The sequence below is a fragment of the Saccostrea cucullata genome, unplaced genomic scaffold, assembly GCF_032062105.1.
Source record: "Saccostrea cucullata isolate Sc308-1 unplaced genomic scaffold, CSIRO_AGI_Scuc_v1 ctg151, whole genome shotgun sequence".
NCBI lineage: Eukaryota > Metazoa > Mollusca > Bivalvia > Ostreida > Ostreidae > Saccostrea > Saccostrea cuccullata.
This window is the reverse complement of record NW_026928016.1, coordinates 201,660-215,349: the sequence shown is the minus strand read 5'-3', so window position 1 is coordinate 215,349 and position 13,690 is coordinate 201,660. Positions and strand designations below refer to the sequence as shown.

Genomic DNA, 13,690 nt, shown 5'->3' with positions numbered 1-13,690 from the left:
AAATTTGAGTTTGTGCTAGATGGATTGAATAATTATATTAGTTAAAGTGTCATTTTATTTCTTGTCTGCTTCCGTTAAAAAGAAAGCCCAGTAATAGATATTGAACAATATAAATAACAGAACGTAGAGCAGTGATGATATTCTGTCTATCGTTTCTGGAGCTATGCCAGACTTTTCCTCTGTATCTTTTGCATTAGTAGACATATCAATCACATGGATCACTTCTGGTGCTACTTTGGACTTTGGGAGATTCTTTCTTTTGCTGATATCTGTGACTTTTGTGTTGTTGTGGCTACTACATTGTGCCTCTAATTTACCCTGAAAATATGAACATGCATGTGAATACATGTACTGTGCTTGTAAATTGTTATAAAATTTCGCATGATATTTGTTTTGCTTTTACACACCTGAATTTCTTGGTCTTTTGTCGAATTCTTTTTATGCATTCGCCGTCTATGATAATTGTGAACAACTACAAATTCTAAAAATGCCAGAGTAATAATGATAAAGCATCCTGCATTCCATGCCTCTACTGCAGCCATATGAACCTGGTCCGGATTCAAGATCAGAGTTCCCACACTTTCTGCTATAATGGCCGTCAAAGAGATCGTAGAGATGCGGGTTCTTCCTGATACTTCGGTATGATGAATCCAAAACCCTAACCACGTGATGAAGACAATGCAGGTACTAGGTAAATATACCTGAATAAACATGGTCTGATATTTCCTTTGTACATGTAATATCAAATTGAGACATGGCATTGATTCTCCTGCAAAATAAAATACCTTTAATTTTATATCTTAAATTTGCTACTACGTAATCTGATATAATCGTAAAATAAATAAATTGATTTGTGCTCATTTCAATAAAACATTTAACATATTTTTCTCACACAAAAATATATTATTCCTAGCCAGTTTGAGAGGGGTTATATTTTTGTGATATGAAAAATAGAGAACTTGATTATTGTTGTGAACTTACGAAGTGTTATTAACGATAGGACACGTGCACTCACTTCAAGTTTAGTACATTTAAATGAAGAAATCATACCTTGTGAACAAACCTTGGTCTCCGTTTTCTTTATCGTGACTGCATACGTTTTCATGGTTTTGGAATACGTAACAGGGGAAAACAGCTTCCAGAGCAACTTCAGATTTTCGGACGAATACGAAGCTAAAAATAAACGCAGATTTGCACATATAACGATAACTATACATATTTTGTCGCCCTTTACATATTGCATTTCAATATTGTCATCGTATACATGTATGTGCGGGACGACAAAGAAGTACATTAAAAAATCATCAAACTATTTATTAAACAATTATTGATCTATAAATGACGTTAAAAAGATTTGTACTAACGGAATGTATAATCGGCAAGTTTCTTTTTTTTGATTTGTTTAATTTCTTTCTTTTTTTTAAATTTCCAAGCACTTTTCTAAATTGTTACAAAGTTATCTATACCACTCTTGAGGTACAATGAGCATGTTTCGTCTTTGATTGGAAGGGCAAACAACTTCACGTCACAGTGAAATACTATGGAGTGCCTGTAAAATATCAATAGAATTTTGGAAAGCAAAATAAATATATGTAAACGTTCAGTTGTACTATTCTACATTGTAAGAATTGAATTTTTGCACATAATTTATAAGCAGTCAAGAAAATTGATGATTAGATATACAGCAAATATATGGCTTATCATCAAAGGTTATCAACTCAATTTTACGAGTTTGACAGTGTGTTACAATCGAACCATATATTTCACTTCTTTAAATCTTGATCATGAAATGGTAGATCATAAATAATTCGCCTTGCATTATGTAATATTTACAAACCAAGCTCATGACGCAAAACAAAAAGCATAAAACTATTATTATTCTTATTCATCAGAGATTTAGAATCCTATTTGGAAAAATACCTTTGAGAACTGCAGGTTTATATACAGATACCTCTTAAAATAAACATGTAAATCTAGCACTAATTTTGAAAGTCTTATCTAGCTTAATTTACGATAAGAAAAAGCACGACTACTTTACTTTCAGCGGAGGATGCGGGTTTTTTTTTTATCAAAATAGAAAATTTGGTGTTCTGACTATTTAATAGTCATAGCACAAAATTTTCTATTTTTTCTATTTTGATAAAAAAAAATATCTGTGGGAAGACAGTATTTTAAATACAATGTATATACATCATGACATTGCGTTTATTTGCTGACGAGTTGAAGAGAAGGAACTTTTTAATTAAAGTTTTAAAAATTGCAAAGTTTAATCTTCTATAATTAAAATCTTAAATTATTTAAAAATAATAATTATATGAATCGAAATAGTAATACAATATGCATTTGTAAATTTAGTTGGAGTATTACCTTGTTGTTAAGTAAAGACTTCCATTTGGATATGCATATATGTTATCAGTTGCTGCAGTCTCCAATAGACCATTGGGCATTTCATTGGCGATGTAAGTGTCTGGTATCCACAACTTTTCGAATTCCTCAGCTTTATACAAGGTATAATCATTGGGATTCCGGGAATAATTTACAAATCGCTGATCCCTCCACGACTGGCGAATGTCAAAGGTCATATCAGCGTCCTAGCCATTAGATATGTTACAGAAAAAAATGTTTTGGTTTATGTGAAAGTAAGAACACTTACACATACGAGGGACGTTCAATAAATAATGTCATTAGCTTGTTGGTATACAACATAGTAGTCATATGACATAAAGCTTGACTTTATCTCATTATTGAATCTTTAATGAATTGATAACAGTTTGTGTGACCACTTTCCATCGCATTATTTCATCGTGGGAAGCTGGAAAACAAGGGCTATTCGAGACACTGCATGAAAAATGAATGGTCAAGAATCAGTAAACTAGAGTAAAATTAAACGCTTCATTAAAGCAGCTGTAAAACTTGTTAATATCACAAAAATATATCAACTGAAATATGTGAAAGTTATAGCAACCAATGCCTGTTTTATAGACGGGTGAACATGTAGATTTCAATAAACAAAAATTATATAATGGGCATCAAAAATGGGTACCGTCCTTGGCAACAATGACTTACAACAACCGATGTAAATTTGCGAAATTTCAACAAATTATCACTGATTATGTTTTATTCACTTTAAGACACATATCAAAAATGATAAAAATCATTTTGGAGATAGTTCATACTGTTTTAAATAAACATTTTATAGTAAAAAAGTTTAATACTCAAAGGTCACCCTATATTTTGAAAAATGAGTGAAAACGACAGCATGTAGGAATATCCAAACAATTATTTTAAAAAATCAAAAATTGTACTTATTCACATTTGTATGAAATTCTAACAGATAATAAAACTTGAATCCATTTTGCTTTAAGCCCTCAAAACAAATTTACAATAATATGCACTTGACAAAACTGCAAAGGCCTAAGAAGAGCAAAGAATTGCAGGAGCATAAAACAGTTTTATATGCTATTTTCTTAAATATTAGCGGGCTTGTTCTTCAAATTCATATTCGGGGAGGAAGTTCAGATTTCTGGATTTCTGGAAAGGTTTATGAGAGGAAGGAAACAGAATAAGGAATACACTACATTAAATGTCTTCAAGACGGCGGCCAAACCCACAGGACATGAAGAGTAAAGGAGTTTTGGGGATAAACAGAAAGTTAATGTTATGTCACACCAACAAAATATGCCAGATCTCTCAACCTTTAACTTGTTTCATTTCCTAAGCTTAGAAAAACATCTATCAGAAAGAAAAAAACAAGTACAGCAAATCATAGGATCTGCCATATTCCAGTATACGAAGGGTCATACTCAAAAATGTGTTCGAAAAACAATTAGAAATTGAATGAAAATGTTACGGATATGCCTTTTAATTGAAAGAGAATATTTTAGTTAAATTATTAAGACTAAGTCATAGAAAAGCGTTTTTTGTTTCTTTCCGAGCCCCAGTGACATTATTTATTGAACGTCCCTCGTATGGAAGAAAAACGTACGTAAATCTTAAAATGTTATCTTAGATCTTAAGATAATAGAGTTATGCTAATTTTAAAGTTAAATACAATTAAAAAAAGTTACAATAGGACATATTAAGAAGGTTTAACAATTTCAATTTTGTATGAATATGCAAAATCATTGATAAAACATTTATTTTTTTCCCTATTTTTTATTCTAGGATAAGATTAAAATGTTATTAAAGAAACCGAAACCATGCTTACAAGTATAAGGCTTCTGAACTGTGACACATATAGAGAAATAAACACTGTAGTCTCATTGCCTGAAATGAATTAGATATTTTTGCATATTACAATTATTAATTTAATTAATTTTAAAATCATTACATTTTCTCAAATTTGTCCACAAATCTTTATTATGAAAGTTGTCAATAAGGATTAACCTGAAATTTCCCAAGGTGGTTTTATCCCCAGACACAGACAACATATAATATTATATGTGAGCAAAATAAAACCCAGCGTAGAAATTCTGCATCCCTAAAAAGTGAAATAAATCCTTATAAAAGATTCTAACAAATATATTCACATATATTGTAGGAATTTGTACACGTGAATAATAATTACCTCTTAATTTACTTTAACAGATATTTAATGTTTTTAGTTGTTACTCTACGTTAGATATAAAATGCATTAAGTCAATAATCCAAAAATTAAACGCTTTACCATCATTCCGAGCCTGTACAAAAGTGCTGAAAGAGTGGAAATACTGGTATATAAAGAAGACTTTGGAAGTCCATCCAATCAGGATAAAGTAAACACCGAGGAAGTTGTTACAGGTATACTTGTTTGATCAAATTGATATATTTATTGCATGAATTAAGTCCACATGATAATACTTATTCTTGATCGTCGGAGTTTTAGAATTACTTAAATAGATTTGAACATGCACTTATCATAAGGATAACATATTTCTAAAAGAAGATTTTAAAAAAAAAATACCTTCAAGGAATATATCCATTGTTAAATTCCAAGTTACAGTGTTGTATTTAATATATTTGTTGCACATGTCAGAATGAGTTAAATTTATAGCGTATAAGAATGAGAAGCCCTAATGCTTTGATAAAGTTCTTTATGATAAAAAAAATTTATCAAAATATTTTTATTGAATAAATTAAATATTAGCTACTAGTACTCAAGTTATACTGGCAAAATCTGGGCGTGGGTAGTTTACGCTATTTTAAAACATAGAACTTTGGAATCTTGGCATTCATGGCATTTTGCAAGGCTAAATTGTTGATTATAACAATGATTTTATAACCTTGCTTTCAAAGAATTTTATTGATTCGATATGTTTGATATTTGCGGATGAATTACTTGAAATGAGGACCCGACTACAATTAAAAATAAACTTATTTTAGAAAGGTATAAGAAAGGGTAAGTCATTATGATACTATTTCAATATAACATATATTTTCATTGTAGATAACAAAAAGAGAAAGGGGATTTACATCGTGTTTAGCCATCCCCATAAATCTTAAAGAGTAGAAGATTGCCTGACCGAACTTTAATTTTTCCGCATTCTTTTCGGTTATGGTCAGATAAGCTAATTTATGACTGTAAAAGGGTTTCATCTTAAACTTTTGGACATCTCTCCATACGACGCAAGTTGGTACATACTATGAATATTACACACTCATTGCCTATTGTGTAATCACTAATTTTCGTGGGGTTAATTTTCGTTGTTTTCAAGGTATGACGAGACCCACGAATTTAAGTCCACGAAATGCAATTTTTCACATATATTACCACTGAACAATTCTTCAACCACGAAATCAAATCTCCATGCATGAACCAATTTATTTTCCTCAAACCACGAAAATTTGACCCCTCGAAAATATGTGATTTTACAATATTTTAAAAGACAGACTAGAGTGTTCTAATTGATTAAACCGAATTCTACATCGTTTTACTTTAAATACATTTATGGTATTCAGTGAATTTGTCTTCCTCTTTTACAAAATACTTCTGCATTATCGGCAATTGTGTGATACTTTAACGTTCATATTTATTTACAATAAATGGAAACATGTTAATATACATGCAAGCATAATGTATAAATGCAATATATGATTTACAGTTTGATTTGGCAGTAAACTTCAAGCAACTTCCTGTACAGTAGACAGTAAAAGATACAAAACTTGATCCACTCTCCAAATTTGTTTCAGCTCCCGTTTACTTTGCATGTGCCTTATTAATCAATAGAAAACTAAACAAAGGAAGGATCATTTGTTGTTTTTTGTTTGATAATGAACACGAGGATTCTCTGATTTTTTAGAGCACCGTCAGTCCTTCTGTTATTCTATCAAATCTATAAACTTAAGTATCGGGTAAATTACGTCGATGAGTAATGGCTGCATGTTTCCTTTTTTTTAGCTCACCTGAGCCGAAGGCTCAAGTGAGCTTTTCTGATCACATTTTGTCCGTCGTCCGTCCGTCTGTCTGTCCGACTGTCCGTCCGTCCGTCTGTCCGTCCGTCTGTAAACTTTTCACATTTTCGACTTCTTCTCAAGAACCAATGGGCCAATTTTAACCAAACTTGGTACAAAGCATCCTTGGGTAAAGTGGAGTTTAAATTGTTAAAATGAAGGGCCAAGTCCCCTTACAAGGGGAGATAATCAAGAAAAGACAAAAATAGGGTGGGGTCACTAAAAAGTCTTCTTCTCAAGAACCACTGGGCCAGGAAAACTGAAACTTATGTGGAAGCATCCTTGGGTAGTGTAGATATTAAATTTTTAAATCATGACCCCTGGGGGTGGGGCGGGGCCACAATAGGGAATCCAAGTTTTACATAGAAATATGTAGAACAAATCTTTAAAAAATCTTCTTCTCAAGAACCACTGGGCCAGGAAAGCTGAAACTAATGTGGAAGCATCCTTGGGTAGTGTAGATTCTAAAGTTTAAAAAAAAGGGAAGGGGGTTGTTGGGCATGATAGGTATAGCAAGAGGGGGAATCTGGTAAAGATCTGCCTCACCCAAGTTACTCAGGTGAGCGATGTGGCCCATGGGCCTCTTGTTTAAATACACAATGTGACAAATGAAAAAAATTATATATTTTTAATTGGTTATGGGGACACCGCTGAATATGATTAATCGATCGAAAGGATATATAATGCACAACACATAATTAGATTAAACTGATAGGATCGCGGCCGAGACTAGCATATCTGTGCTGACTCAACATATGTGGAACCCTCTATCAACAATGAACTTTTGTTGTCGCTAACCATGGCTTTTGTACGATGGCCGATATGAGCCGTCAAAATACAAGTAAGAGTAGCTCTATTATGTACGCAGAATCAATGACAAAACGCATGAAGTAGTAGTATAAATTTGTACATGTACAAATCTTGAGACAAAATACACTCGACACTACTTAACATTCCTTAGATTTATTGGGAAGATTATCTGTAAACTTAGAAGGGACAAAATCAAATACACATGTTTCTGATTTTCACTCTATTTTCTCCTGTTCCCCTCATTTTTGTTGTTTAATAAATGTTGTGCACCTTACTTCAATTGATCACATAATGCAGCAAGATTGTTTTAATTTTCGCCTTTGATCCCTCGGTGTTTTAAGTTGTTGTTGTCTTTTTTAATTATTATTTTTGAATTTTTAACGTTCACGGCAACAAAATCTTAACCTTCATTCGTATTCCCCAAAATACCGATAAATGATTCCAGAAACAATGGAGCTGCATCTTTATTTTGTTTCCCTCCAGAAAATCTGTTGCTTGATATGTGTAAGAAATGTGTTTATTTTTCATACTATACTTTGCCCTCTTTCAATATTACTTTTTTCTACATTATTTTTTTTCTCTCATTGGAACGAAGAAACATTCCTTAGATTTCTGTAAACTGAGACGGAGACGGAGAACCACGCGTTTTCGTTCTTAATTTTTTTTATTGAGAATGGATAAATACATGTAAATGATGTATGCCAATGCTTTTAATGATATTCAAAACAACAACACTGATTTTACTTTTACATATATTGTCAGCGATCTAATCTGTCGGGATTTTCCATCACTGAGGCATTTTCATGAGAGTCATTATTCAGATTCCATAGTAAATGAGCTGCTTTTATGTAAAACGTTATGTATTTCCTCATTGTATATTCTTCCTCGTTCCAATGCATGGGAAAAAATAATGAAGAAAAAATTAATATGGAAACTGCAAAGCATAGAATGAAAAATAAACACATTTCTTACACATATCATCAAGCAATATATTTTTATCTGGCTAGAAAAGAAAAAATAAAGATGCAGCTCCATTGTTTCTGGAATCTTTTACCGGTATTTTGGGGCATACGAATTTAATGAAGGTTAAGATTTTGTTGTCATGAAAGTTAAAATAAAAAAGACAACAACAACACTGAGGGATCAAAGGCGAAAATAAAAACAATCTTCCTGCATTTTGTGATCAATTGAAGTAAGGTGCACAACATTTATTAAACAACTAAAAATGAGGGGAACAGGAGAAAATAGAGGGAAAATCAGAAACATGTGTATTTGATTTTGTCCCTTCTAAGTTTACAGATAATCTTCCCAATAAATCTAAGGAATGTTACGTAGTCTCGAGTGTATTTTGTCTCAAGATCTGTACATGTACAAATTTATATGACTACTTCATGCGTTTTGTCATTGATTCTGCGTACATAATAGAGCTACTCTTACTTGTATTTTGACGGCTCATATCGGCCATCGTACTTTTGTTACCTATCATGCAGATTATCGTTTTATCGGTGAAAAACTACAAGTTGTCATAATGTAGTTTTTTTACACTGATAAAGAGAAAATGTCAGAAAGACAATGTATCCAAAGTATACTTTAGGGGTGAAATACAGGGGTTCTATAAAAAACTCTCTCTAAATAATACTGAATTAAATATTTTAATCAAACATATCAGCATAAAATATTTCTAGCAAAATGACTTCAACGATGGACCATTTAGGATTCCATTTTGCAAACTAATCTATAAAAGATGTTAGACCATACACTATATTTTTAATGATAAAACTCGTGTCATCATACATGTACGTAAAAACTGGAAAGATTTGTATCGTAATAAAAAAAATCTAAAACAAAATAAGTATAAGAAGAAGTGATTGAGCAAGCATAAAGTCACAAATTGGGAGAACAAAGCATTAAGTCAAAGAAAGTTATGTTTTCTATAGTACACAATATTTGCTTTCTATAGTATATAATACTTGGGGGCTGCCCCTGTGCCACCATTACCCTTCCCAGGTTCCTACGATCATTAAGATTAAGGAATAACTGTTTTCACTGAAATAAGGCATGATATTGAATTCAAACTAATGAAAAACATATAAAGCACATTTTCAATTTCACATAACTTTCTTAAGTCCCCCTCCCCCAGTCCCCATCCGAAATCACCTTTTCAATTCCTAATGTTATGTTCACCTAAATGGAAGTCAGAAGCAAGTCAAATACTTTCAAAAACCATTTGTATAAATTTGGAATTTTCCAATCTATTTTCTCTATTTTTCCAGATCAATGTAGAGGAATAAACTCTTACATACGCCTTGAAGGTCATGTGCAGGTGAATATAACGTTAATTTTTTTTTTAGGTGTTGGATCTAGGCAAATTAGCTATAAGAATTATTCAATTATATAATAAGTGTATTAATTATACGAATTTAATGCTTACGATTAAGAAATTTGTTGTATGATGGTGATAGCTCAGATTAAATATTGTTCAAGTAGTCTCTAAGAAATATATAATTAAAATTACATTTAAAAAAAATAATTTAAATTTCAATGAATATTCGACTATCTTTCGATTATGGCCTCCGATTATTTGACTTAGCTGTCCGAATAAAATTGATATCATATGTAATTAGTGAGTTCATCCAATAGTGTCTTTTTCTCGCTACTGATCATGAGAGCGGCTAACATTATTTAAAAATAAATATTTTGACAAGATACACCAGTAAGTTATGAACAGATGGGTTCGTCCAAATACCCAATATCACATTGTTATTTCCTTTTTAACTTGAAACTGAAAGATAAACACGTCAATCAATATGATTTTTTTTTTAATGAAACAATCAAAACAAGTTTTTTTTTTGTGCATGCAATTGTTTGAACTTGTTAAATTGTTAAACAAAAATAGATTTTAAAAAAGGTTTTACATATTAAATCATATTTCGAGATTATGTAATTCGCTCATTGTATACCATTATCAGACATTACGTCTGACAACTCCAGAATCACGTGTCACTGAGAACTATCACCATGAATGAGTCAATTTCAATTCATACGCGTTGAAATATTCGCCGACTTGCATATTTAGTTTCGATTTAGATTCGTGGTATCGCTATCAAAGCAAAGCACAAAGGACATTTTCAGAAAATAAAACTGGTCAAAGTATTCGATAGAGAATACATAAAGCTCTGCTGACATAAAGTAAAGTAAGAGGTAAGTAACTTTTTTTTGCAGCGAAGGGTACGACATGGGGTTTGATAAGTGTCAAACAAACAAACAAAGGATTTAGAGATAGGCTAGATATTTTATTTGTGATAACTTTACTTGAAAACGATTGATGCTATAAAAATATTCTGCATTTATTCCATCCAAGAAGGTATGTATATTCGAAGAAATTCACACATGATGCAAGTGTTTTGAAAAACTTTTTGTGAGTTCATGAAATAGTTTTTTTTTTCTAGCTGGTAAGAGCGTTTAACATAATTCAAAAACCAGGGGTACTGTGAGCACTAAGTTCACTAAATGATATACCCCGCCTCCCATGTGATTATTATGGCAAAGTCATAATAATGACAAATAATAATGGGAAAGACTTGAAATAAGTGTCAGGTTAAAAAAAATGAAATCGGAATTGCACAATTGCAATAGATATAAAGAATTCTCGAAAGTATCATTACATTTTATTCGGTGGTATAGGAGAAGTTGGAGATAAAAGATGGGTACCCTTCAATATTATGTATTGAAAAAGAGATGAAAAAGTCTTTTTCCCCCTCCTGAAAAGAGGAGAATTCTCTAAATTTGCAATTTTGTTGCTGATTTGGTAAGGTGGAATGAATTGGAGTTATGAAATTCAGGTCAGTTGATGGGAAACCGGCCTTTTAAATAATATTTTTAGTTTTGATTAAAAGAAAAAAAATTCGTTCAGTGAAAAATTGCTTGGAGGTCCCTGCACCCTCCCCCTTCAACCACCCCCGCCTCAAATGTCATGTTATGTTACATAGATAACGAACAGTATTCAACCTCAAAAGTCCATTAAACAATACAAAATAGGAACAGAGCAGACACGGAACTCCAAAACATCAGAGGTGGGAATAGGTGTCATGAAGGGGTGAACATCCTCTGCCGACCAGTCACACCCGCCGCGTGCGCTGAGGAAAAAATTGTCGACAATTAAGTGTTTGTATAATGGCCTAACAATAAGTATGAAAAACTTCAGTCAGCATTTGACTTAATGATAAATTGTACATCTATTTGCTAACATTATCAACAGTGAGCATATCCTGCCGACCAGTTACAAACCCCGTGTGCTCCTTGTCATGATCAGTATATTACGGAAAATCTGTCGACACTTCAGTGTTTAAATAATGACCCAACAATTATGTTAGTTTGAAAAACGTAATGTGAGCATATGACTTAAATGATAGATTGTATTTGCTGACAAGGTCATTGTATTAACTATAGAACTTACGAAATGATGACTTTAAGCAAGTCTGTTGATATTTTTTTATTAACTTGTTAATAACTTTCCTCGTTTTAGGAATTGTTCATACGTAGATCAATACTCTAATTTAATTTATGAATAGTAATTCATCTCCCCCAATATTATGTAATTTGAAATATGACTGGCTAAAATGGGTCTAAGTTCTAAGTTATGAAAGAAGCTTATATACATTCTAGTATATTCTTTATTCTATGTCTGACATTCTCATAGATAAAAGCTTGTTAAAATTTAAACACTGTCCAACAACTTTGCATTCAAAACCATTGAGCAGAGCATGCCAACTTACGCTTGATTAAACGTATATTAGCTGACCTGTGTTTTACATTCGATTTTGATTCGTGGTAATGTTATCAAAGAGAAATGCAATATATCTTTTCTGAAACCAAGTGGGTCTTTGTACATGTGTGCAAGATCGATAATAGGTTTGCACACTGATTTTTAAAACAAAAAATTAACAGATTAAGGTTAAATGCAGTTTGGATTGAAATCTTAGCTGTGATAATTATTTTATAACTAAGGAGTGGATAGTGTAAGAACATTCTATCCCTAACACGTGTCTCAAAAACATCCTTTTTTTTTGACGTGACAGTAACCGAATGATTGAAGTAAACCTTCGATGTTGTTACATTTATCTAGCAAACTAACAAAGCTTTTTGATAGCATTTTTTTTTTTACTCAAGGTTGGCAAGTCCAGTTGGTAACTGTACGGTCAAATATTGAAAATTATTTTTCTGTTTTTATTCTTTTCTACCCAACCAAACATTGTAAACGTATTAAAGATGAAGAAAACGAATGAATGCATATACCCAGAGGCGCTCTGCATAGCTCAAGAAAAGTGAATGTTTTCTGAAAGTTTGAATTCGAATAAAATTCATGTACATGCACTATTCACCAAAATAAGTTCCTCAAGGAAACAAATACATGTGCACGTATCCTCATGGTATTACTAAGGGCAATTTTCTCTTATTTTAATAGATTATAATCGATATTAAGTTTAAATTTAAATTTCCTATATTTAGTCAATTAGTTAATAAAATATAATGAAAACTGTGATAAATGAGTAAACAATGTATTTTTTCCTCTCAATACATGACATTCCTTTTAAGGCATGTATAGTTAGATAATGCATTTGAAAGTTTCAATCCTCATAAATTCTACAGCCCATCCTCATAAATTCAACACAATGCAAACATAAAATGAAAAATAAATTATAATTTAATTTATCAAAATTTCAAGAGAAATATCATTTTAAAAAATTAAATTGAATTTAATGTGATGAATAAAATTAACACCCGCCCCGCGTGGCACAGTGGTTAGATAGTCTGCTCGCGGAGTAAGAAGCTGATCCTTACGTGATGGCATGAAAAAGATCCCTCAATGCTGAATGTACGTAAAGAATTGTATCCCTCCACCGGCAAGTGGTTGTGTCTCCATATGATTAAAACATTTTCGAGAAGGACGTTAGACAACAAACATTTTGTGGAAAAGCTGCTATAGGTTCATTGCAATACTAGGTCCATTTGATCAAGATTAAGTCTGACCAGAATTGATTAAAAAGCTTTTTTAGCTAGTTTAAAAAAATTATGCTGTAACTGTATTAATTGTAAATTTATCGACCATCTAAATGCAACTAGCTTATCAAAAATACACTTGTTTAGTGTTATATGCAACAGATATGACCTTTTTTGAGACTCTTTTATTTCCCCCCTTTTATCATTTATTAAAGACACGTTATTGTTATGCAGATGATTGAACTTCTGTCCAGGTTTTGTTATTGATTGGATGAATTCAAACAAGTTTTACTTTATTGGTTTTTCCAGCTTGTATTTTTTTTTATCTTTTGAAAGTATTTGTTCTTTACAACAGAGTGTATTTTTGAAAGTCGTTCAAGCAATGCCAGATCTAAAAGCGTTTCCTTTGCCGGGAATTTATATCACCTACTGTGAGCGACTACCAACACTT

The 13,690-nt window shown here is 31.9% G+C and overlaps 1 protein-coding gene across 1 annotated transcript; it reads right to left on the bottom strand.

The window, feature by feature from the left end:
* Positions 1 to 4: 4 nt before the first annotated feature.
* Positions 5 to 4,760, bottom strand: LOC134276198 (gamma-aminobutyric acid receptor subunit pi-like). The gene is made up of 8 exons (XM_062758477.1): positions 4,667 to 4,760; positions 4,387 to 4,480; positions 4,208 to 4,266; positions 2,368 to 2,591; positions 1,467 to 1,549; positions 1,051 to 1,173; positions 408 to 769; positions 5 to 318 (listed from the first exon to the last, which is right to left on the bottom strand). The coding sequence occupies exons 1-8, from the start codon at positions 4,670 to 4,672 to the stop codon at positions 55 to 57; spliced, it is 1,215 nt and encodes a 404-aa protein (XP_062614461.1). The 5' UTR covers positions 4,673 to 4,760; the 3' UTR covers positions 5 to 54.
* Between the last annotated feature and the right edge of the window lie 8,930 nt (positions 4,761 to 13,690).